Source organism: Hemiscyllium ocellatum, chromosome 8 (genome assembly GCF_020745735.1).
Source record: "Hemiscyllium ocellatum isolate sHemOce1 chromosome 8, sHemOce1.pat.X.cur, whole genome shotgun sequence".
Taxonomy (NCBI): domain Eukaryota; kingdom Metazoa; phylum Chordata; class Chondrichthyes; order Orectolobiformes; family Hemiscylliidae; genus Hemiscyllium; species Hemiscyllium ocellatum.
The window spans coordinates 110368339-110394414 of record NC_083408.1 but is presented as its reverse complement, the minus strand read 5'-3'; the positions used below and the strand labels follow the sequence as shown (position 1 = coordinate 110394414).

The following is a 26076-nucleotide window of genomic DNA, read 5'->3' as shown; positions in this document are numbered from 1 at the left end:
TGTTGCAATTGGTTGAAAGTTTAGATTAAGGCACACCCAGTTTTAAGTGACAAATGCACAATGCTATTCACAAATAGCACTATTGATTCCATTTATTAGTAGCTTTTGCTACAACTTTAATACATAAAGCATTAAGTTTAGTTTTGATACTTACAACACAGTAACATCAAGTTAAACTGGTTTATCTGATGCACATGAGAAACTGGCATCCATCTCCCACATCTGAACACAGCATCAAAATAAATTGCAACATATCAGCATAAGCTACTGGTATCATAGACCCTCATCAATTGCAAGATTAGCTTATCAGTCCATTCAGATCTTCAGCCTCTATGCAACCAGGAACACTCCTCCCAAATCCAAGTTTGTGCATGAAACATTCACCACTTAAGCCATGAAAAGTTCTTGGGTTTGGATTATGCTCCAATCAGGCAGTAGCCTTCATTTCTCCAAGCCTGGCCAGATTGAAGAGCAGAGAACTAGGCTTCAGGAAATCCAAAAAAGATGGGGTGGGTCAGTCTTTGGTGCATATGGATGTGTCAAGGTTGTATGATCAAATGCTGCCTACTTCATAAAGACCTCCCAGCTCCAAAACTACTCAGGACAGCAAACTCAGCCTGTGAGACTCGAAAGATAAAGCAAGATGCATTGCAAATAAATGCAAAGTAAACCAAAAATGTTCTCTAGGGCAGAAAAGCAGTTGAAGATCTAATTACTTCAGCTGTTGAACATTTAAATTCTATGTACAGCAGGAATACTGATTTGAGAACCTTTAAAAAGTGGAGATTTGTTTGATATGAAACTATAGAGATTGCAGCAAGTTAACATGAAAAACAATTTAGTAAGCAAGTTAACTGCAAATAAATCAATATATACCCAATTAAATAGACACCAAGTGATCTGTGATAATTTAGTGCATTCACCTACTGTGACAAGAAACCACTCAACAGGCCCATTTAAAAAAACATTTCTTGCAAACATCCACTTGTGTTATGGTCTTACATAAGCTGAAGCACAGCGATCATTGGCTGATATGAAAAACCAACCAGAAAATTTTAGTAACAGGTTGAATGTAACTGAAAAAAGTGAATTAAATAAATTTGGCACCCAAGAGACTTAAGTTAATGGTCTTTTATTGGAAAAAAAGACTAGCATTTACAACTTGGAATGGACATAATTGTAATTTGCTGAACAGCCATGTCGTCATTGTGCTGAAGTCCTATGTAGATATATACTCTGACGGCTCCAGGTTTATGGTACAGAACAGAAGTTAAACATGAGAGTCTGAGACACTCCCTTATCATAGGTAACTTTAAAAATTCAGTGAACGGTAAATTGCCTGACATCCGTTTCACGATAGTGCAATCAGACATGTTAACCAAGTTTTATACAGACATGCCATCCTTTTAGTTTAAATCAAGATCTTCAATCCTGGTAATTGTTTTGTGAGCACACATTAAGTATGAAAACAATTCCACTCCAGGGACCATCATATAATTACAACCTATTTTTTTTCTTGCCTCAGCACTCAAAATTTAACCAACTTTTCAGGAACAATCCTGGTACAATATATAAACTGGAAAAACTAAACTATTCCCACAAAGAACATAAAGTGGAATTAACAGAGCCAGGCTGTGCTCAACTGTCAAGCTGCATGCATGAAAAACTGGCCAGCCCAAACAGTGTTTCAGCAAGGAACTTCATAGAGTCCAATTGCCTTAGTTTTTAAGGTAGTACAAGTTTTACTGATGCATGGCTTGAAGATCTTTGGGGACAGGACCACTGATCATTTACATGCAGAGTTTGTGGACAGGTTTTTTTTTGACATTCAGTAACTTTTGCTATACAGAAACAGAATGAATAAATGAACATTTTGCAAGAGGTAAGTAAAAGATTTGAACTTTTTCTAGGAAGGGGAAAGATAAAATTCTTCATTTTGCAGTCATCATCTGTACGAATTCTGTGGACAAAAGAATTGAGACTTTTATTGAAGTTTACTTTAGAATCAAATGTACAGCACAAATGAGTCCTCAGCTCATGTGCCAGCATTCAGCCATCTCTCCAAACCCTCCCTATTAATGTACACATCCAGATGCCTTTTAAATGTTATTGTACCAGCTTCCATCACCTCTGACATTATATGTATGCACTACCCTTTGCATTAAAGTTACCCCTTAGGTCCCTTTTAAATCTTTCCCCTCTCACCATGAACATGTGCCTTCTAGCTTTGGCCTCCTCCTATCCTGAGGGAAGGCCTTGTCTACTGACCCTATCCATGCCCCTCATGGTTTAAAAAAAAAGTGTCTGGAAGGTCACCCCTCCATTCAACAGATCAGATCAGTTCAGATTGACCTCATTGTTCAAAGGTAACCATCTTGCCTGACTGAACAAGACTAAGGAGCCATGGCAGCACCTTTGGGGTCTCATTTTAATTCACAATCAAAATCAGCAGAGGCAACCTCTCAATATGTGGAGATCTACTGCAAACGAGCATTACATATGAACTGAATTAAACCACCTACTTTGGAGTAGTTTATCTCCAGAGCCAGATTTGAAATCAAGTGATGCTGGTTAAAAGTGAGGGAGCATAGGGGGAAGTTTCTAGTTGTCACACTGAATTTAAGCATCTAACTTGAATTCTAATTTTAAAAAAGTGAGCCAACTGCAATATTTTAGTTGTCAAAAATCTAAACATTTATGCTTAGCCAAACATTACTGTGATAGTGATGAAACATTGATAGGAAGGTTAAATGTAGCAATAAGCAGAATCAAACATTCAATTCACTTAATGTTCATGGAATGAACTTCTGAACCTCCAGTCCCATGCAGGTCATTGTGCTGACGTGTACCCAGTTAGCATGAACTCACTATAATGCAATCAAATTGGGGACCCTTTCGAATGCACAAACTTTTAAAGCATATTGGTCAGAGCGACTCCAGTCCCATTAGTTTAAATGGTGCTGCTATTACACATTCCTCATAATCACAAGAACGGAACTGACTGCTGAATTTCAGCAATCTTATGCCTTACAAACCTTGAGTTGAGAACAAGTAGACAAGGGTAAACACTTGGTGTACATGATTTCAGTAAAGTGTTTGAGGAGGTTCCTCATGATATGTCTGGTATTTTGTGCAATAGCCTATGATGGAGGGTGATTTACAGTTTGGATCAGAAATTGGCTAGCTGAAAGATGACTGGTGGTCAATGGGATGTATTCATCCTAGAGTTCAGTTCCTAATGGGGTACTACAAGGATCTATTTTGGGGCCACTGCTGTTTGACATTTTTATAAAGGACCTGGAAGGGGGACATAGAAAGATGCGTTAGTATCATCTGCAGATGATACTAAGGTTGGTATAGGTGTGAATAGTGCCAATGGATATTGCAGGTTACAGAGGGACAGAAGCTCGAGCTGGCAAATAGAATTTAATGCAGAAAGGGGAGGTGATTTGCTTTGGAAGGAGCAACAGGAATGCATAGTACTGGGCTAGTAAGATTCTTGGTAGTGTAGAGGAGCAGAGGGATCTCAGGTGGCCATGTACATAGATCCCTGAAAGTTGCCACAGGTGGTTAGGGCTGTTGAGGCATACGGTGTGTTTGCTTTCATTAATAGAGGGATTGAGTTTTGGTGCAGAGGTCATAGTGCAGCTATACAAAACTAGTGCAGAGTTCTGGTCACCATATTGTAGAAAGAAAGGATGTAGAAGCTTTGGAATGGATTCAGAAGAAATTTATTAAGATGAGGGGCTGTTTTGGTTAAAGGTGGAGAGGTGACTTAATGGAGACATAAGATAGAGGGTTAGTTAGGGTTGACAGAGAAATTTTCCTTGAATAGTTATGGCTAGCACAAGGGAACATAGCTTTAAACTGAGGGGCAATAGATATAGATGTCAGATAGTTTATTTCAGTAGAAAGGGATGGAGCACCCTGCCTGCACCACTATAGACTCACCAACTTTTAATGGCATTTAAATGGTCATTGGATAGACATAAGGATGAAAATGGAAGTGAGTAGGTTAGATGGTCTTCAGATTATGTTGCACCAACCTGTGAAACCAGAGGGTCAAAAGGACCTGTACTGTGCTGCAGCGTTCTGTTTTAACAGCACCTTTTTTTTAAGAAAAGCAATACCTGCACAGTTGATCCTCAAAAACAATAGAATAGCTATTTGGCACTGTGCAGCTTCACTTGCACATGCCTAACATAGCAGTGATTGGACAAGTACTTTTGAAGTGCAAAGACATTAAAACAGTGGGTCATGAAAGACAAACCAAACTGAAGCCTTACGTTCATTCATCAGGTTCTAGGTGATTTCACCCATTGGCAGTAGACTTATCAATGGACAACTGAAACATGCATTGTGTTTTCTTACAGTTGAGTGTCAAGATTCAACAGAGCACAAGATGAGAAATAATTTCAGAATGATTCAAGAGTTAATTTTTGAAATGAAAAGGAAGAATAAGAAAGATACAAGTGAATAGAAATTTAAAATCCAAGAAAGTAAACTTAAGGCAGAGCAGTAGGTGGTCGATGTAGACTTCAAGGCCTTAGATAGGGTTTTGCATGGTAGACTGATCAGATCACATGGTATCCACAGACAGCTAGCCAATCGGATACAAAATTGGCTTGACAGGAGGAGATAAAGGGTGGTTGTTCAGACTGACTAGCAGCATGCTACAAGGATCAGCACTAGATCCAAGGATGACCCTTTATATAAAAAATTTGTATGAGAAATAGGAGGCATGACTGGCAAGTTTGGTGGCATAGTGGACAGTACTAATTATCTAACAGTACAACAGGATTTGCTGAGTGGCAGGTAGGAGTTAACGCAGATAAACACAGTTTTGATAAGACAACTAGGGTAGTACTTCATAGTGGTAAGAATCTGGATGTAGTACATAGTTCACCGAGTGACAGCAAAGGTACTTGGCACACACCTTGATCAGAACACCAAGTATAAGAGTTCGGGTGCACTGTTACATCTGCATAAGCATGATTAAGGCCACATTTGGAGTTAGTTTGCAATTCTATTCCACCAGCTGTGGGAGGCATGTGACTAAATGGAAAAAAATTAATGGGGGGGGGGGGGGGGGAGAAGGAGGAGGGGAAGAGATGGGGTAAGGGTGGGAGAAAAAAAAAAAAGAGGGGGTGACCTTAGTAGAGGATTATTTGGTCATGCAAGGTCTTCAGCAGGTATGGGGAGCCCAAACAGAGGGCACAGGTTTAATGGGGAGGATAAAAATTTAAAGATGTAGGAGCAAATTACCATGGATGCTGGAATCTGAACTAAAATTAGTGGGTCATGCATCTACAGAAAGAAAGCAAACTATCAAGTTTAGATAGCTCTTCCATGCTAAAAGTCTATTTCACGTCAGCTCTAAAATTCTAGACTCAATGTTAGCTTGCTTTCTCTTCACAGATGCTGCGTGACCACTGACCTTCTGACAGATGACTGAAACAATCTTTTGTGAAGAGCATGAGAGTGTGTTTTCCTCAATCATTTAACTTCAGCTTTGCTTGGACTCCAATTCCACTGAAGCAGTCTATGTCAGGGCAGTCATTCTCACCTGCTAACAGTACTTTGCTTGGAGCAGCAGTTGACAAACACTGCATCATGGATACTGGTAAGCCCATAAATTTAGAACCATGTAGATTCTGGTCTAGGTTTTAGAGAGCACCTAGTAGCAGAGAGATGGGAGGGACACAGTAACTAGAAAGCTACAGGAACAGTACAAGAATCTAGTGTGGCTTACAGTAACAACTTCAAAAAGGAATGTGCTCTGGATTAGTGCAGACTGGTCACCCTTATCTATGAGGGAGAGCACATCAGGACCTTACAGCTAAGGTTGGTCTAGAGTAGAAGTCTAACAAATGAGATGAAATTCCAGTCTAAGGCATCAATTGTAGGCTTGACATTTCAAGAAAGGCCAGATAAGCAGCATGTGTAGCTTGTCATGTGTAGAGCCTCAGACATTGCCAGTATCCAAGATGACCATGTGCAAGTGCCCAATCTGCACAAGCTGGAGCACCCAATCCGAAAGCCTGAGCAGTGGTTGGAAACACTGGTGCATCCACAAGGCTGAGTGTTAAGTGGATAGCACATTTAGAAAGGTGGTCACATGGCAGTTCAAGGGATCAGAGGAAGAGATAGAATGGGGGACTGACAGTCCAAAAAGAACAGATGGTGCAAGAGTCACTGGGATCTACTCATTAACCAGCATTCCATTTTGGAAGCTGATGTGAGTGCTGGTATCTCAGGAACACAATCAGATCCAAGCTCCAGTATCAAAGAGCCTGACTGTAGAAGGCAGGGGAAGAAAGGAGAAGTCAGGTGATTCTTTAGTTGGGGAGCAGATAAACTGACTACAGAAATGCCTGACTTCAGGATGTGGTGCCTGGGTCAGGAATCGAGAGGGTGATGAGTTAGAGGTCTTGCACACATTGGTACCAGTAATATAGGCAAAGTTTGGAATGAGGTCTTACATAAAGAATTCCGTAAACTAGACGTTAGATTAAAAGCAGGACCTCAAGTGGTTGTAATCTCAGGATTACTCCAAGTACCAGATGCTGAGTTTAGAAAACAGGAAAAGAGTGAACACGTGGGTCAAAAGAGGGAGGGTTTTCAATTACTTACTGTTTTTGGGGAAGGTGGGACATATACAAATGTGACTGTGCACCAGAATCACACTGGAACCAACATCCATGCAGGTAGGTTTACTAGTGCCATTGGCAGGAGTGCAAACTTGTCTGGCAGGCAGAGGTGACAAATCAATGAAACAGATCATGCTGCAGCACAGGAAGTCTGAGACTAAAGCAAGGCTGGATGATCTTTAATACTAGGAGTAGTAATGGGAAGACTGATGAATTAATTACTTGAATGGACACATGAAGTATGATATTGTTGTCAGAAACATGAGTGAAGGGCTGGATTGGCAACTCAATATTCCAAGGTGAGGAATTCTAGTCATGTCAGGGTATAAAAAGTGGTGTTAAGGAGTCAATTGCTGCAATAAGGAGAGATCTTGGAAGCACCCTCAAACAAGGCTATGTCAATCAAGGTTATGAATGTTGTGGGGGTGGGGGGCAGCTCATGAATGAATTTTAAGATTGAGCTCAGGTTGAGGTTTTTGGGTGTAGGTTTGCTTGCTGAGCTGAAAGGTTCGTTTCCAGAAGTTTCTTTACCTTACTAGGTAAGGTCTTCAGTGGACCTCATGCAAAGCAGTGCTGAATATTCCTGCTTTCTATGAGTTTCTTTGGGTTGGTGATGTCATTTCCTGTTTCTTCTCAGGGGGTGGTAGATGGAGTCTGTTTGTTGATAAAGTTCCAACACCACAACAGACTACCCGAAATTCTCAAACCAGGAGTCCCCCTCAGACCCATAGTCTTGCTACCTGGTTAGATTGGCCAAGGAGCTCTACCAAAGGCTAAAACACTTTAGAAGGCTCACCCCACTCCATCCAGTGCCCCCAAGAATTCCTGAAGACCAAAGACAAGAGAATGAAATAATGGCCTCCTTTGATGTAACAGCCCTGTTTACTTCAATCAGCATAAACCTGGCCAGGAAACACTGACTACACTATTAGAAGACCCAAGACATACACCAAATACCACTAATTTAAAAAATCAGCAAGGAGAATTGCATCAAGATAGTGGACCTACCACCCACTTCACCTTCAACAAAACCCTAGACAAACCACTGGAACACCCACAGGGTCTCCAATATCTGGGTTCTTAGACAGTAATGCAGAGACTTGAGCAAATAGCTCTGCCACACAAACTCTTGGTCTGCTACATGGATGACACCTTTGTCATCACTAAATTGAAAAAAGTTAGGGGAACCTTAAAGGCCATCAATATTGCCTGTACTGGCATAAAATTCACAGGGGGGGGGGGGGGGGGGGGGAAAGAGGGAGAACAACAAACTGCCATTCCTAGATGGAACAGTAGAGCAAACAGCCAATGGGGATCTTCAAATTAGCATCTACCAGAAAAAGACCAAATATTGAACTACAGAAACAAATCTCAACACCCACAAATGAAGCTGCATCAGAACACTGTTGAAACAAGCCATCACTGCAGCACAGAGGAAAATCACCTATACAGTATTCAAAAAGAATGGGTGCCCAATGAATATAGTCCACTGATTTCTCAGCAACAAACCCAAACAAGCAGACAAAATGCATCCAGAAATCCTAGCCACTCTCCCCATATCAAAAAGACATCTGAAATGACTGCCAGACTATGCAGACTCCATGGCATCATGGTAGCCCACAAACCCACCACACTAAAACAGCAACTAATGAACTTGAAAGACCTTATACAGACAAGCAAAACTAATGTCATTTACAAGGGCTTATGCCCGAAACGTCAATTCTCCTGCTTTGGTGCTGTCTGACCTGCTGTGCTTTTCTAGCAACACTTTTCAGTCAAATACAAAATACCATGCAAGGACTGAAACACTACATTAGACAAACAGGCAGAAAACTAGCCACCAGGATACATGAACAACTAGCCACAAAACGACATGACCCTCTTACCAGTATCCTCATTTGGATGAGGGAGGACACCACTTCAACTGGGACAACATATCCATATTAGGACAAGCCAAAGACATGCATGAGAAATCTGAAGCATGGTATTCCAACTGAAACTCAAACAAAATCAAACTGGACTCGATCAACCAACCCCTCTCCTTAGAAAAGGATCAGGTAGTGACTTCACTGGAAATAAAGTAACCAACCCAAAGAAACCCAAACACAAAAGCAGGAATTTTCAGCATTGCTTCACATGAGAACCACTGAAAAGTTACCTAGTAAGGTTATGAAATGCCTGGAAAGTGAACCTTTCAGCTCATGAATGTATTACAAGCTCCAAAGAGTCAGCAGAAAATGGAGACATTTCAGAGGTAAGAGAGGGGATATTAAAACTAAGATTCCAATTTTCCCAACAAATTGGGGCAGTGTTATGGTTGAGGGGGGACAGAAGAGGAAGGAGAGTTTTTTTCCCCCAGAACATAGTAAGCTCAACAAGGGGCAGCAGTGCTGACCCTGGTTTTGGGGAAAGAAGCCAGACAGGTGATGTGGCAGCAGCAGTGGGGGGGTGCATTTAGGCAATAGAGACCACAAGATTATAGTTCAAGCTTGCTCTGGAATGTCAGAACTGGAGGACAAGTAATATGGCTCCACTTTGTAATAAGGGGTGGTAGAGATGAAGTGGTGAAACTCTTAAGCAAACTACTGGAGAAAGTTCTGAATGAGTGAATTACACATTTGGAAAGGCATGGATTAATCAGGGGGTCATGCCCAAATTTGTTAGTTTTTTTGAAAAATAGTGTATGGATGAATCAAGTTGAATTGATGTAGGTCACAGATTTAAGCTTTTGACAAGGTCCATATGGGACTGAGAAAGTTAAAGCACAGAACTGTGGGCAACTTAATGAGATGGATCAGAAACTAACTTAAAATAGGGCAGTGGCAGAAAGCTATTTAAGTGACTGAAGGACAGTGTCTAGGATCAGTACCAGAACCCTTATTGTTTATATACATAAGGGATAAAGTGTGGGTTGGAATGTTTAGCAAATTTGCAGATAACACTAAGATTAGTAGTTGTTAACAGTGATGGTCATAGGTTACAGGAAAATATACAGGAGCTGGTCAGATGGACATATGGCATTTAACCCTGATAAGTACAAGGTGATGCACTTTGGAAGAAACAAGGAAAACATTTTAAAAATGTCAGAACATTGGATTGCTTAGAGAATCTTTGGGTAATTCAGATCCCTTGAATCCAACATATAGCACAGAAATAGACAGTCCAACTCATCTATGACATCCTAAACTTAGCTCCATTTACTAACATTTGGCCCACATCCCTCTAACCCTTCCTATTCATATTCTCATCCTGATGCCTTTAAATCCTGTGATGGTACCAGGATAGTTAAGCATGTGGGACACTTTCATCAGTTGAGGATGAAAGAGCGAGGTAATGTTGGTGTTCTACAAAGCACCGATCAGGCCCCAGAGTACTGTGCACAGCTCTGGAAACCTCACTACAGGTATAATGAGTAGCTTTAGAGGGAGTACAGCAGAGGCTCACAAGGATGTTGCATTAGATGGAGAAACTCAGCGAGAATCTATCAACCTCAAATTCAGCTCTTTGGTTGATATGTGAACCAAGGCCATCACAACAAAAACATTAGCTCTAGCAAAACCCAACCAGTGCCAGTAAGTCACTAAACAGCAGCTACCTAATAGCACTGTTGACAACTTCCTCCACTTCATTAATGGATAGACTAGTGGAGCAATAGCTACCTCGGATTTAAGCTTTGTACAGGACACTTAGCCAATTTTCCACATTTAAGTGAGACACATGGGTGTCACTGACAGGCTCGCATTTTCTGGTCCCTAGTTGTTCAAGGTAGGGAGCTGCTTCAGTACATTTGCTATAGTTAGCAGCAATGCTTTTGGGCATACATTCAAGCATTTTGACTGACACTGAAGGAAGTCATATTTCCAAAATCAAGCAGGCTGACTCATCTCAGATGCTGTCAAGCTCAAGTGCTGAAGCTGCACTTAGATGCACATGGAGAGTATTCCACCACACTATTCCTTTCAGGAAGCAGAGATGGCTAGAGAGTTCACTGACTTGCTCTCTATAGCCACTATTTAAAAACAGCTAATCCAGTGTGACTTCTAATCAAGGTGGCAACTCAGTATTTTAATAATGAAGGATTAAATAGCTACTGAAATAGCTAGCTCAAAAACATGGTAAAGAAAAAAGCTGGAGAAACTCAGCCAGTCTTGACAGCATTTATGGAGAGAAACAGTCACACCCTCCTTCAGAATCCAAAGGTTCACTGGACCCAAGGTGTTAATCCTGCTTCCTTTCTACAGGTGCTGCCAGAAGGAGTTTCTCCAGCATACACAGTTGTGCACTTGGTCTCAGTATGGCAAGTTCTGGAACAAGTCTTTCCGATCATTTACTAGAATATTGCAGGGCCCATAACTTAACCAATGCCTCTAGACATTTCTGGATATTGCATGTAGACTCAACAAATTGGCTGAACACTGGTACTAATGGTCAGGAAATTCTAAAAGAAACAAAGATTGGTTATCTGCTCAGCACATCTGGCTCAAAAGGGAAAGCAAGTGCTTCAGTGTTACACTTTCTACTGCAGTGTGGGATTCCCCTGTTGATGGTATATTTGAGCTGCCATCTCTAGTGAATCACTTGGATGTGGCAGCATTGCAGGGCTTAGATCAGACCTATTGGTTGTAGCAGAATCTAGCTGTCTCACTTGCAGCTTCGGCTGTTTCAGGTAGTCTACCAATTTATCAGTTTCAGACTTTTTTTTAAAGGTACTGCCTGGTGATGCTCCTAGCATGCTCTCCAGCATTCATTGAACTATGATCATGATAAAGTAGGACCAGAATATGCCAGCCCATTAGGTTGGAGATCATGTTGGAATAAGATTCTGATGGTACATAACATTAAGGATACCAATCTGGAGCTGCTCAACCTGTTTGAACTGAGTGCAGTACAGCACCATAACAGATCATCAATATGACACTGTTTCCACAGCTCTGTGGAAGTGTCAGCAGAGGCAGATTGGGGAGAAATGAGATCAAGTAGTTATTTCTAGTTACACTGCAGCAGGTAGAGAGAGAATAAGTCCAATTGTTCCCTGTCCTTTAGGCTTCAACTGACTCAAGTGGTGGACATTGAAATCTTCACTCAGCATCCTGCTTATGTCACCTTCTGCTTCCTCCAAACAGAAGTGATTGCTAAGGAATAGACTTACCAACCCAAAGGGAGTCAGTACACTGCATTGAGTTTTTGTCCATACTAATGTGTTCACAGGGTCAAGAAGCAAATGTTGAAAATTCCTAGAGAACTCCCTTTTGACCGTAAGCAAGAGTAACCACTTGTGTCTGCTGTCAGTGGGACAGAACATTTTCAGGGATGGGTGATTTGAGACATTTGACATCAAGGTCAAGTAATTTGTCATCTTGTCTGAGGGGAAACTCCAGTTTTGGCACAAGCCCCCAAACAAGGCTGTTCAGGGCTACTTAAGTTGTTTAACTAAGGAGATTTTAAAGTGAGGTCCACCTGCTTTCAAACCTTCCAATGGTTAAGAATCAACCACATTACTGTGGGTCTGCTGTGGGTTTCCTCCCCTTAAAAAAGGGACTAGTTAATCAGCTGTATTAACAATGGACAGTGGTTTCATAGTAGTGGTAGAAATTGAACCCAGGCCTCTGGATTACAGTCCAGTGATAATGCCACCACACCATGGTGTCACATCCAGCTTCCAGAGGGAGAACCAAAATACACATCCAGTGTATAAAATGCCAAGTGTAACAGTAAAGCTTAGACCAAAGGAGAAACTTTGATCTTCAGTGAATTATTAGAAAGGTTCAGTCCTGTGAAGATTCTTATTCTGGTTTAAGTTTACAACTATTTCCTTTTGTCTGCATGTACTTCACAGGAATGTAGTCTTAAATGTTACTCTACCAGTAAGCCAGTGATCTCAGCCATTTTAGCAGAACAGGATTACATCTGAAGCAATGGGTCTCAAGTATTTGGGGGGGGGGGGGGGGGGGGGGGAAGATGCAGAGGAAGTTATCTACCCCCCCTGTTGATGCAACATGTGGACATAAGGAACACTGGATAACTTCAAATAAGTTACAGTACTTGACTACATTTTTGAATGTTGTAAGACTGAAGCACAAGTTAGCACATTGGAGGGGCCTTGGTAGGAAGTTAAAAGAGCTACATCTATAGATAGGGATACATTGTTTAGCATATTACTTGCACATTATTCCCAAATCAAGGCAAGCTGTCTCAAGGAACAGGAAGGAAAGTTAATGAAATTTATCCAATTTTAAATCTGCACTTTCAAAATGCAAACTTTATTGAATCATATGAAGCATTGTTTTATAGCATGCAGTGCCACAGTAATCAGAACACATTAACTATCAATTTAGATCTCTAATCCTATTTGTTCAAGAGATGTTCTATTACCAATTGATACCAGATAAAAAGTAAAAGTATACCTTCATAATTGACTTGGCCATCACCATCAATATCTGCTTCTCTAATCATTTCATCTACTTCTTCATCTGTCAATTTCTCACCTAGGTTTGTCATAACATGACGGAGCTCTGCTGCACTGATGTAACCATTACCATCCTGAGAAAAATCAAAATGAAATTAGTGATTTGCAGTATGTATGCTAACAGATGAGTCCTTTGGAATCACTCAGCATCACAAACCAGCTATCCATATTCAGCCCACTGAGCTAAATAATTTTGAGAAAGTGGGCAACACATGCTAATGCTAAATAAGCACCTCAGCCTGCATTTGTTATTAGCTACTCCATTAGAAAGTGATCATTTAAACTCAGCCAGGGGGTGCTTTTAAATGCTAATCTTGCCCAGAGACCCAAGTCATTCTGGAATTGCTTTACAACAATACAATTCACAAGTGATCACCAAAGAAAAAAGGCGCAAGGAAATTCCACCTCAGTTCATAAAGTATCACTACACCAGAAATATTCATCAGCTCAAACCACAAGCATCTTGTCCAGCACTAAAGGCAGGAGATTCAGTGTAGGTTCAGCAGAAACTGACTATTCAGCAACATTCCCTTTAAGCTGCATTGCTGCTCAGCACACCACTGCTTCTGTTGCTGCTACTGCAGAGACATTTGAGGTCCACAGCAGCACAAAAAACAAAGGGAACACTGTTGGTAAAATGCCTCCATTGTTTCCTTCAAATGCAATAGAGTTGCCAAGAGTCTGGGACCAAATCAAGCAAGGACAACAGTCACACGCTTGAGTTAAACAGCAAAAAAGAAATTTAAATTTAAGCCTTCTCTAAAGAAAAGCAATTTGATTGTTTGAAACATGCTTCAGCTTCCACTTTCAACAAGCACATCTGGGAACTAGATGCTGGATTAGATCCAAGTGAAATCAATTAGACAAAGTAATAGAAAGTGAATGCTTGATGCAACTGAACAAGGCAAGGTTTGACATCATGCTGTGCATTGAATTCCACCTTGTTAGAGAAGGTCCATTTCTTAGAGGTTACAGCTTGTTAGCACTAATTATCTATAATTGAAATATGATTGGTACTGAGCTCAATCACCCCTGCCTCTGGCTACAAAGTCCTAATTGATGGTAGTTAGCATATGAAGCGCTCACCTTGTCAAATACACGGAATGCCTCACGAATTTCCTCTTCACTATCAGTGTCCTTCATTTTTCTGGCCATCATAGTCAAGAATTCAGGAAAGTCAATAGTTCCATTACCTGAAATATAGGGGTGAAGTAAAAGGAACATTTAAAATAAAGCTTAATCTGAAGAGTGATAAATAGTCATGAACCATAAAGGACCAGAGGCACATCATGAAACAATTGAGTCTCTACTTGAGGACGCCCCAATGTCAAGTGAGACATTAACAGCAAATACAAGCACTGAGCTGCTGTTTGCCATCATTTGCCAAAATCAGCTAACCTTCAGTGAAGTGTGCAGAATGTCAAAGTCAGGTGCACAGCTTTGTAGACAACAAGCAAAACAATGCTGAACTCCATAGCCAGGAGTGAAGACAATTGTGGCAAAGTACATTGCCTGCCTTAGTAATCTTGTTTTGTATACTTAAGCAGCCAAGGACTTAGCTATGTTTACATGCAACTATACAATGAGATGTAAATTGTAGGGAGTTAAGAATACTAGTCAAAGCTACAATTAAAAGCTGCTCAAGAACAACTCAATTTTCTAAATCGGATGCAACCCCATATAGTTTGGCCTAATTAAAACCATGTTCCAATCTTATTAAACCATAAATAGATCAGACTGAATTATCCAGTTAATCAGGCTAAGAGCCACCAAGTTAATCAGAAACGACAGTATATAGTTAATTATGCTCTATAATAGCTTTCATTGTTCCCATTTCAATACCTTACAGCACTTTTTTCCATTGTAATTAACATTATACAACAGCAGTGCTCTAATTGTCTATCTTTCCAACGTTTTGTTAGTCTTGCAGCACAGAAGACAACTTTTCTCCTGTTTCTACCTAGATTGTAAACATCAAACCTGTTCAACAAGAAATAAACCAGATACATGGCATTAAAAAGCCTCAAACTAGTTTCCCATGATTTGCTAACCACCTTGCCAGGTCTGGGGTACAACTGAATTAGGAGGGCTCTTGAATTATAAGACATTATATTGGTACCTAGATTCTGCTTAAGGTAGCTTTTAGATATCAATAATACCTTACTTTCTTTGCTGATTACATTAGTGACTTTTTGAAGCAACAGTATAGCACCACTAGCAATGTATGGAGATTAAATGTGAAATGGCACCAGAGGTATAAGAATTTTTGTATTTGCCCACTGTCTTATTGAATCTCATCAGCCTTGAGAAATAGTTACAACACAAGAGGCCATTGGATATCATCTGGCATCAGTTCACTAAAACATGGGCAAACATTTTGCTTAATCCATACACTACTGCTATTTCAATCAAGCCAACTGCTGGCTCACTGCATTTAAAAACTGACAATCTGGAACTCAGGAAGTGGGCAAATACAAAAGCGGAGTTTGGTGTAAACATATCAAATCGGCTAAACACTACTAGGTCTCATCTTTAAATCTGCACAGGCTTCATTTTAACTGCCCAAAATAGTGTTAATTACCCCAAGGAGGTTACAATCCAGTCAATTTAGTAAAATGACAAGAAATAATTAGCTCAAAGACTTTTAGCAAGCTTTGGATTCAGAGACCAGGACAAGCCAACATGAAAATAGATTGGATATTGTCAACAGAAACCATACCATTTCATCCACCCAATTAGTGGCAATCCAACATGGCAGGAACCAAGGCCCGGAACTCAAGCACCAGACTCCAAACTAAACTGGTGAATTCATTATGTTTCACAATGCCTTGTGTTTAGTTAGAGCAATTTTAGGTGCAAGTTCTTGTTCTATTGTAATCCAACACTCAAGCCATTTAATGATCAGGAGGATTTACTTAGTTCCTGATATGTTGATACAACTATTAGAACCGGGGCATGCAATTATAGTTAAGGTAGCATGACAACAACCAAGTTAGACATTTCAGGCAGGAACAATTTTTAATATTTTAATATTTGGAGTGTTATAAAACCTACAGTCAATTAGCCTGGGATTCAACTTAATCAGTTTCATTAGCACTGCTTTCATTCAATCAAGAAAAAAAGACTGAATCAAAACATTGAGAATTCAGGTCAGGCAGAACCTGTGGTAAGAGAAATGTACAATAGATTTTAAAGGGAGGGTAGAGGGAGAGAAAGTCTTGGATAGTGTAGAAGCTGGAGATCATGTTAAATCTGCAAGCTGGAGTTCCAGAGTTGGCCTCCATATGCTAAGAAGTAGCTACAGCTTCAAGGCTGCCCTGTCATTTAGTAAATGGAGTTGAAGTCAGTCAGATCAGTCAACCAGTAAATTATTGACTGATCAGACAAAGGCTTTAATTCCATTTTTCTGCTGCCCACCACAAATCTGCCCTTGTGAATCAGAAATCACTCCAACTCATTCGTTGGATAAACAGAACTCTTCTCTCCAAAGATGTTCCTAATCTTAATGGAAGATCCTTATCCTGAAAAATATTTAGATCATCCAAGATGCTGCATGGTTAGCAGGAACAAAATGGAGACATTCAGTAAAGTTCACCTTTGGCCTAGAGGTGGCCTTTTCAATTTGGAAATCTTGGAAGAGCAGGTATTGCATTTCTGTATCAATGCCACAAAGGACGATCAACTGACTTGATCGGTGTTAGGCAAAAAAGCTGGTTAATCAGACCATGACAAAAGACATCTGAACAGAAGCTGGTAAGGAGAGATGCTAGTGCATGGAGGTGTAAAGCAAGAGACAAATCAGTATGAGAAGAAAATCCACAGTTAAACAATGAGTAAGATGTGACAGGAGGTCAAATGGAGTCTGTGGGAAGCAAGGAGTTCAGTGAAAGTAGTCGATAGCATTTGAGCTAGCTGACAGAAGATGGAATCAAAACTTATTCCCAGATGTGTCCAAACTGAATTCAGGCAATTTAAGTGGATTTTTTCAGAATTCACAGGAAGATATCACTGGCTAGACCTGCATTTATTGACTCCACTGCCCTGTGGGATACACAAATTGCTGAGTCTGGAGTCACAGTCCAGACCAGCTATGGATAAGTTTCCTTTTGTAAAGGGACATTAGTGAGCCAGATGGGTTTTTCCAACAGTTAACAAAGGAGTCCAATGATGACTGAAGCCAAATTCCAGATAGTTACTGAATTCAAGTTCCATTTGAAACCTAGTGCCCAACATATTACCTGGATTAACAGTGCAGCAATAATTACACTACCCATCACCATTTCCAATTTCTTTAAAAAATTGGAAGAGACTGAAATCCATTTTATTGCAAAGCAGCTTCGTCAATACTCTGCTGTTGGGAGCATTTATGGTCAGTAACAGGAGGGTAATTAGATTAGGTTAGACTCCCTAGTGTCTAAACAGGTCCTTCAGCCCAACAAATCCACATCCCTCTAGAACAACCCACCAGACCCACCTCCCTCTGACTAATGTACAGAACACCATGGGCAATTTAGAATGGTCAATTCACTTGACTTGCACATCTTACTGTGGGAGGAAACCTGAGCACCTGGTGGAAACCCACAGACAGACACTGGGAGAACATGCAAGCTCCACACAGACCTGAAGCTGGAATCAAACCTGGATCCCTGACTATGTGAGGCAGCAGTGCTAACCACTGCACCGTGCCCGGTGAGAAAAATTTCCAAGTCAGGTGAGAAGAAAGGAATATGAAATTCAACATAGTGTATACAGACTGCACACTGCTTTTCCCTGATGCTTGATAACTTTAATGCAATAGTACAATCACAATTCAGCAATTTCTTAACAGCCCATGACTTGCCCTGTGCACCACAATGCTGCATGAAGTATAGGGGATCAATACAATGACTGGTAACATTCAAATGCAACAAGATTAGCAATCTGACCGGAATATACAGATCAAAATTTAATTGGGGTGGGCAATTACGTCAATTATATACTGTTGATTAAAACTAAACATGAATTTCAGTTGTAAAGGTTGCTCCTCAACAACTTTAATCAATAGCTAAAGTCACAAGCAATTAATGATTTATTGTAATAGTTCAGCCATTCAAGAAAGCTAGTGTAGCACTTAGGCCTAACAGAAACTAGCTCAGTCTTAAAGGTAAATTCAACACAAAATGCAGTCGATGTTTCTGCTTGACAGATTAGCATTACTTAAGTCAGACAGTAGTTGACTTGTGACTTGCCCACTCCTCAAATCCAAGTGCTTACCAAACTGGCTGGTTAGAATGGGAGCCTCTGCAGAAGTGTTTAGCTGTTTAGAGGGGATGGGCCCCCAGAGTCCAGCCTGATCCCATTTTGATCATGGATTTGGAGCACAGACCAACTTCATCCTGTCCTTCCAATCCACAGAAAAAGCATTCAATTACAAATCATTGCCACTTCAGCCAGGATCCCCTCAAGTCAATGAGAGATTCAGGAATAATTGGTAGATTTCTTACAGGTACCCATTCCTGGATGTTTGGAACACCATGCATTTAGTAGCTCAAGACTTGGAGAAAACATTATACAGCAAGAAATGTTTACTATGGAAAGAGGATGGTCAAAATGTCAGAATGTTGTACTCTGCTATAGATGACAGGTGATTAAAAGCTCATCACCAATAACTGATTCACAAGTGAAAATGCTCAATGCTATAATCTTTAGAATACTGTCATTCTGCATTCCCTCAACTACAGTCAGAATGGAGTTCTGCAACAGGAAAGATTAACATGGCCAGTTATTCCAATCCTGGATAAAAACTTGACAATAATACTTGTTAGTACAAGACAACTTCAAGGAGCTATATCATACTCAAGAGCTCACTAGGAAAAACCTATTATACTTAAAACAGAGTTCAAGTATTTACACAACAAATTCATCCTGGCATTTGAAATAACCCATCTTTTGGCACAAAGTGATGGAGTGGGAGACAATGGTCTCTAATATGCTTTCAAAGCAGCAAGGCAGCACAAGCTGAACTTACCATCTGCATCAACTTCATTAATCATGTCCTGTAATTCTGCTTCAGTAGGATTCTGACCCAAAGATCGCATTACAGTGCCCAACTCTTTCGTTGTTATGGTGCCATCACCATCTTTATCAAAGAGGGAAAATGCCTCTTTGAACTCTGCAAAAAGTCAAAGATGATAGTTTCACATTAAAGCAGCAACTGCAGAATTAAAACCAGGAAGGATTCTGCAGGATAGACCAATTTAGATGTGATCCAAGTTGCTGGTCAGATGCATGAATCAGTTAGTTTAAAACATGCAAGATTAGGATATTGTTTTATAAAGTCCATAACCCCTAACATTTTCTATGACCGGATAGAAACTCAGATTGCAATAGCTAATATCCTAGCACATCCCACTAATGCTTCAATATTTAAACCGAGTGCTTCACTCCACTGCCTGGCTCAAAGTTTGACAATACGCTAATCAATCGGGAGCACACGGTCAGCCAATATCAGCATGTTCAGGCTTGCAACTATAACACCTCCACATGTAGTAACTGATGTAATACTGTTTCTTAGCAACTTGAAGACACCAATCAGTCAATGGTGGTTACTGATAAGAGTTAGTTTAGGCACAGGGATTCCAAGGATTTATGGTAACTGCACTAAGCTTTGTAAAGAGAGCTCCCTGTATTTGAAGTAGCTAAGATCAACCTTTCATGTTATAGAATTATTTTTGGGTTTAAAGTCTGGAGTTTCAAGATCAAAAACTGACTGGTCAGAAATAACTTTCAATACAAAGGACATGTTTGGACCACAGGATTGATAACTCTTCAATGCTCCACTTACTGAAGTATCAACAGTTTTGTTAAAGATGGTTTAAATAAAATTGATTAGTAGGAAATTCACATTATGTAACTGCATTCAAAAGTCAGCTTTTACAGTACAGTAATCTATTACAAACTGTATACCATGGCAGAAAAACTCAAATTTTGCATTTGCTTCTTGAGCTGGACACTACCATTTATATAATTCACTTTTCTGGCAATAGCAATCGATACAAGTTAATGATCCATCCAGGAACCAAATAAACTGGACATGGCAGAATATCAACTTGGATAGGCGATAGGTCAAACTATTTTCTTTAACAATGTTTGCCTGAAGCAACTCCATCTTAACACTCATTCCATAGTACATTAAATTGCAGTAAACTAAGTGAACTTCACTAAGACAGGAAAAGGCAAGCAGATAATGCTTGAATTATGCCACCAAGTGATGATCTGTTTAGAAAGTGGGACACTTACTACTATCTGAAATAATCACATTTTGCATTCAATCTGCTGATAATCAATACTCAGCTTAAAGTACTTGCAGCTAACCAGGCCTACACTAGATTTGAAACAGAGCAATGCTCACTGTTTTTGATGTCAGATTAAGCATTATGTAGTTTCCATCCAAATAAACAATCAAGGCAAAATTAAGTGCACATGCCATTTAACAGTTCTATACTTAAACTACTCAAAATCAGCTCAATGTTGAAAATAGGAATCACTACAGCAAGATTTTTTTGCATTTCCTTGGTAATGATCTCATTCTGACTGCCTGTAACCCTAAAGCAGATTGTCAGAGGAACCTAGGTTATGATTGAGCATTAAATTGTTTGAAACAAAAACAGATGGAAGGTATAAATATTCAGTGCTAAAAACCCCCCCTTGTGCCTCCTTACAATGAGGAACACTGATGCACAATATTCAGTCACTCAATAAAGACTGCAGATTGCAGTCAGTCAATCTTTAGAGTTCCTAGCATCAGTTAACAATCCAATGGACCCATTTCTTAACCAATCAAGAGTGCAGTCTCATGTTTTGGGAATCTCAACCTTTTTCCAGCCTTCTGCACAAAAATTAAAAAGCTCGGGGGACCCTAATAGAGTGCAGCAACTTGATTTGCTAGGCACCTACTTTACAAAACAAATCTAGGTGTTTATCCTACACAAATTTCCATTCCTGGTAAGTTTGACTGAGTTTATTACATATCCAAATGTATACCTTAAAGATGCTCACTTCATAACTAATGATTTGATGCAGCTGCCTATGAAGACAGGTCAACTGTAGTACCTACAAGCTTGTGTACACAACTGTAAGACCTAAGACTTCAATAAGCTACCAGTTCATACTGATTTTTTCCTGTGGTGAAGTTGTTAAAATTCTCAATTTAATGCCCTTCAAAGGTCACATCTAGCATTTGTACAAATTCAAAGTTCACACGAAACCTCAATTAACAAGGATATTTAGTGACTTACCAGCAATCTGCTCCTCAGTTAGTTGGTCAGCCTGTTAAGACAAGAAAAGCCATTATACATAACTGCATTTTGAAACATTAGGAATCTGAGGACAAACTTTAGAAAGCAATAACCTGAAGTTTGCAGGTGTGTATTTCACTTTTTGGCAGAGACAAAAATTACTGAGAAATGCTTTGCACTATAAACAATAACTGCTGGAGAAACTTCAGCCCACATCAGTGGAGACTGTGTTAATGTCAGAGTCTAATAACACTGTCACTGGACTCAAAATTAGCTGGTTTTGCTCCAGATGTTGCCCATAGCTCCATGTGCAATTTTTTTCCGTATGCTTTGATGCCATTTCCATTGTCAAGTTTTAAAAAGGCAGGTGTATTTCACTCAAATATTAAGGACTTGAAGCCAATCATAAATGGGAAGGGAGGCAAATCACTGATAGAATACAAGGTACAATCAAATGACAACTTCATCCAACAATGCTTTGTATGTTTCCAGGCCAGTTTGAAGACTGGCTTTCTAGTCCTTAAAAACAGGATTTGGTCATAAACAAGACCACAAACAAAGCTGCTAAAAATTGATACAATAGGCATTTATGGCAATTCCATTAGAGACAAATACGCAGAATACCATGTACAGTAAGTAGTTTGACAACATCCCACATAGGACAGTTGTCTCATCTGTGTTTGAAGCATTCAGGCAGACTGAATAATACAACCCTCACTATGCTTGCTGAAACCAATTAGTTATTGATATTTTCAGAAGATTAAATAATTAGATATAACAGAAGCCACAAGTGCATATTCCACACTTTGGAAAATTAATCCAGAGCTTTGCAGACATTCACTTATCAATGTGGAGCTTTGCACTGAATGTTCTTCATTTCTTGTATCAGAAATAATCTATTGCTGGGAGTAAAGGCTGTTCCAAAGACACCCATAAGTGTCTTCCATCTTAGTGTCTGGTGAAAGCAAGAGACGTTGTGGAGAAAAGCGAAATGAAAGATGCACATACTGCTGCTTTTGCACGTAGAATCTCCACCGAATTCCATCAGTTCCCAAGTTACAACAATTGGGCAATGCCATTATCGATGACAAAGTATCAAAATCATTCAATACCAGACAGGTAATCCAAACAGCTTCAAAATGCAGAAGTGTCTTTTTCAAACTGCCCAGTATCAGCTTAGATATTTATCAAGCTGAAGGGTTCAAGTGAAGATGGTCCATCACTGAATGCTTGCTCAAAACATATGCATCCCATTTCATCCTCAGCAATTTTTCACACTGGTAAATACAGCAGCTCAGCTGGGTTCAAACCTCCAGTTTTAGCAGTTTCACTTATCAGCAAAAGGTTTGATTTGCTCATCTGCACAGGCAAACACTTAGTTTTTATGCATCAAATTCAAAAAGCAAGCTTTTAGTTCCAGTTTCCAGCTTGTTTTCTAGCAGAGGTGAAAGTAGTGAAATTAAAATGTTAGTGGAATCAGGTTTGGGAAGAAATCATTGGGATGCAAAACACTGATTCAGTCATAAGGGAATTTCAAATACAATGAAGGAAAATGTAGTAGTCACTAATCTCCAGGAGGGGGCAGTAATATTCCCTATTCTGCACAATGTCCTAATGATGAGGATTCAAAATAGTGAACACTAAGTTTTGAAGCTCAACTCAGCTCAAAGGGTGTTTTAACTGGCTGGGGACAAAGGTGGAAAACCTCAGGTGCATCATGGAGTACAAGCATTGGCAACCATCCAGAGGATATGTGCACTGTGCAGAATTCAAACTTTAATGTATCTATACCCTTCACAAAAACTGATTACAGTCAGTCTCTTTCCAGGTCGAAGGAGCATTTTATTTTTGGGTCTGACCTTAAGTTTCAATTCCCATCTTAACACCTGGAGTGATCCAATTATCTAGATTAATTGGATAACTGGTATCTTCAAAACGTCGACATTTTAAGGGCATATGAAGTTTCACTTCAAAACCCTGCAACCTTTGAGCACATTAAGAAAAAAGGTTGATAATAGTACTGAAGCAATTGACAAAACCCATTTGAAGCCAAATACGAATTCTTGACTTCACATCCAGAAGGTTACACATTCAGGTAAGTTAGTTTAAAGCTATGATTTAGCCATTTCAGTTCAGCTCAAGTACAACAGCAAAATTGCAATGTTTAGTCATGGTTGCAGCATCCAATTTTGACAGGCAAAGTCAGAGGACAACCAATACAAGCTATAGCTAGGTCAAAAACAAATTTATTGCCAGGAGGCTTCTCGTAAAGCTGTTTTACATTAGTGATTTACATGCTGGTGCAGGTGTCATTTATACATGACAGAGCAACACAAATACAAGCTGGAGACGAGGTATACTACATTCTGGATGGAAAAAACAATGATTCACCGCTCGAAGCAGGAAAAACCTGCAATTACGTAATGCACTTGCAATAAAGGCAACTCCGTGCCGCGTTAAGGGATTTAAAAGTTTATTCTGCTCAGTTGACGAGGCAGATTCCGCCCGATTTGAAAGGAATTCCTACGCCAAAACATGAATTAGCAACCTGTTTGACCAGATGGGCCCCTGAAGTGGGAAAAACAACAACAACCCTGGAAAGCGAATCCGTTTGAGGAAGAGGGGGGGCCTCAAATTGATATTGGATCAATCGTGGCACAGGAGATGAGAACAGATTGCAAACCGGGCGCAGCTAATGACACCCCGGGCTGGCACTCGGAAAGCGAGATGCGAACATTTAAACGGAAATGCAGGTGTGATCAGTCCCTCCCGCCGCCTGTTAGCAGCGCATCGAGCACACAGTGCAGCAGCTCCCCCGCCCGCCAGCCGACAGAGGCCGGCTCATGGAGGGAGGGGTGGGAGAGACAGAGCATGGGGATAGGGGTATGAGAGGGGATAGGGATATAAGGGGGGGGGGGGGTACGCGGACCCCACAGGCTCGCCCTCCCGCCCCTCAGTCGCCGCGGATACACCCGGTCAACCCACAAATCAATCAACCAACCAACCCCAAAACCGTCACCCGCCGCCATCCCAGATACACGAACCAGCTTCTCTCTCCCCCACCCTCGGGCACCTCAAAATTAACAAGAACCCCGGCGTGAGGAGCCGCCGCATGACAACCGCCGCCATTTTGATGGCTCCCCCCCCGCCACCGTTCACTCTCACACACGCGCGTAAAACAGCCCGCTCTCTTCCAAATAAAAATTTTTTTTTAAAAGACAGGAGAGTTAACGGTTCCTGCTGAACATACGCACCATATCGAATGCTGCTTTTTTTTGTGTTGGTTAAAAAAAGGAGGGTAAGGTGTGCTGACCACTAACACCAGCGACTGCAGCTCCTCCGGTGACCGCGGTCCCACTGGCGCCGATTACCGCGCTCTTCCTCTACTCCCCTCTACATATATACCGTGTATCCCTCCGCCGGCAGCCGCGGAAAGACGGTTGACGTAAGGGGGAGGGGAAGGTGTGCTGAGGTCCGTGGCGGAGGGAGGGAGTGTCAAGTGGTTTCCTTTCCCCCCACCCCCACTTTAATCCTCTTCCACCTTCCTCCTTGCGTCCCAATCTGGACTTCCAGTATTTTTCCGTTCGCGCTGCCGATCGCGTTTTGCGCACGGGTCTACATCGCCGAGGCGGATGGTTACGGTTTGGTCGGGAGGGACGGAGGTGTGAGAGGGGCTCGGTTGCCTTGTTGGCGCGGGACGTTGCGGGGGGGGAAGGACGGTTGGTTTTTGAAGAAGGGGGAGGGGCGCCTCGCGCGCCCTCTCTCTGTGTCTCGGGGACGTGTGTCTTGCTTTGGGAGGGGGGGTGGAGGGAGTAAAGGGGACGTCCGTCAGATTTGTCTCGCCGTCGGCGATTGGTGCAGGCGCACCTGCAATGAGGGAGCGGATGAGACCCGGCCTGCCATTGGCCGCCGCGTACCTGCAATGCGTCAACTCCGCGGCCGGGCCGATGGCGGCGGCGTCGCTGGAAACACCGCGACCGGGGCCTGGTCCAGGTGGAAGCTGCTAATCGATACTGAGAGGCACACACTAGAGCAGGCAGGCAGCTAGATAACGCCTTGTTACTTCATGCTAAGTGTTCATCTCAATACCTATAGAAATGAGGAGCAGAATTTGGTCCTTTGAGCCATTCAGTGTAATCTTGGTTAATACTTCATGTCACTGCCACTTGTCCAACTTTCTCCACATGTCTTTAAAATACATTTCTTGAATCTGTTTAGTGATGATCTCGAACCCTTTCTCCAGTTGAGATTCCAAGAATGTAAATGTTTTAATGGATCCCCCTGCTTCAGCCGTCCAAGTGAACATAGACATAGGATAAAGCAGATGAATAGGAGGCTGCAAAAGACGGGAGTGGTCTAGGTTCCTGGGACTGGCCCTTGGGTCCATAGCATCTGTACAGGTTGGAAGGGTTGCCGCTGAACAAAGCTGGGAATGAGTCGCATTTGGAGTGTTTTGGCAGGGCTTTACACTAATTTGACAGAGCAATCAAGAGAGAATATTGGAGATTATCAGGGTTTGCAGAATATTTAGGTTGGTACCAGAATAGAGAACGTTACATTGATGGGCGAAGTTGGAGTAAGGGAGAAAGAAATGAAGTCTAAATCCGAGTTAATGTGCATGTGTGTATAAATGCATCAAGTACTGTAAATAAGATTGGGGAGTAACAGATGTCAGGTGCCACAT

The 26076-nt window shown here is 41.1% G+C and overlaps 1 protein-coding gene across 1 annotated transcript; it reads right to left on the bottom strand.

The window, feature by feature from the left end:
* Positions 1–1116: 1116 nt before the first annotated feature.
* calm1a (calmodulin 1a) lies at positions 1117–24782 on the bottom strand. Its single transcript, XM_060829462.1, has 6 exons — positions 24647–24782; positions 21393–21423; positions 19124–19267; positions 14203–14309; positions 13055–13190; positions 1117–1960 (listed from the first exon to the last, which is right to left on the bottom strand). Exons 1-6 carry the CDS (start codon positions 24647–24649, stop codon positions 1932–1934), a joined length of 450 nt encoding a protein of 149 aa, XP_060685445.1. The 5' UTR covers positions 24650–24782; the 3' UTR covers positions 1117–1931.
* Between the last annotated feature and the right edge of the window lie 1294 nt (positions 24783–26076).

Coding starts and splice junctions, on each gene's coding strand:
- calm1a (XM_060829462.1), bottom strand. Junction 19,268..21,392: donor AACTGAGGAGCAGATTGCTG/GTAAGTCACTAA, acceptor GACTTTTTGCAG/AGTTCAAAGAGGCATTTTCC. Junction 13,191..14,202: donor CATTCCGTGTATTTGACAAG/GTGAGCGCTTCA, acceptor GATTTTTCTCAG/GATGGTAATGGTTACATCAG.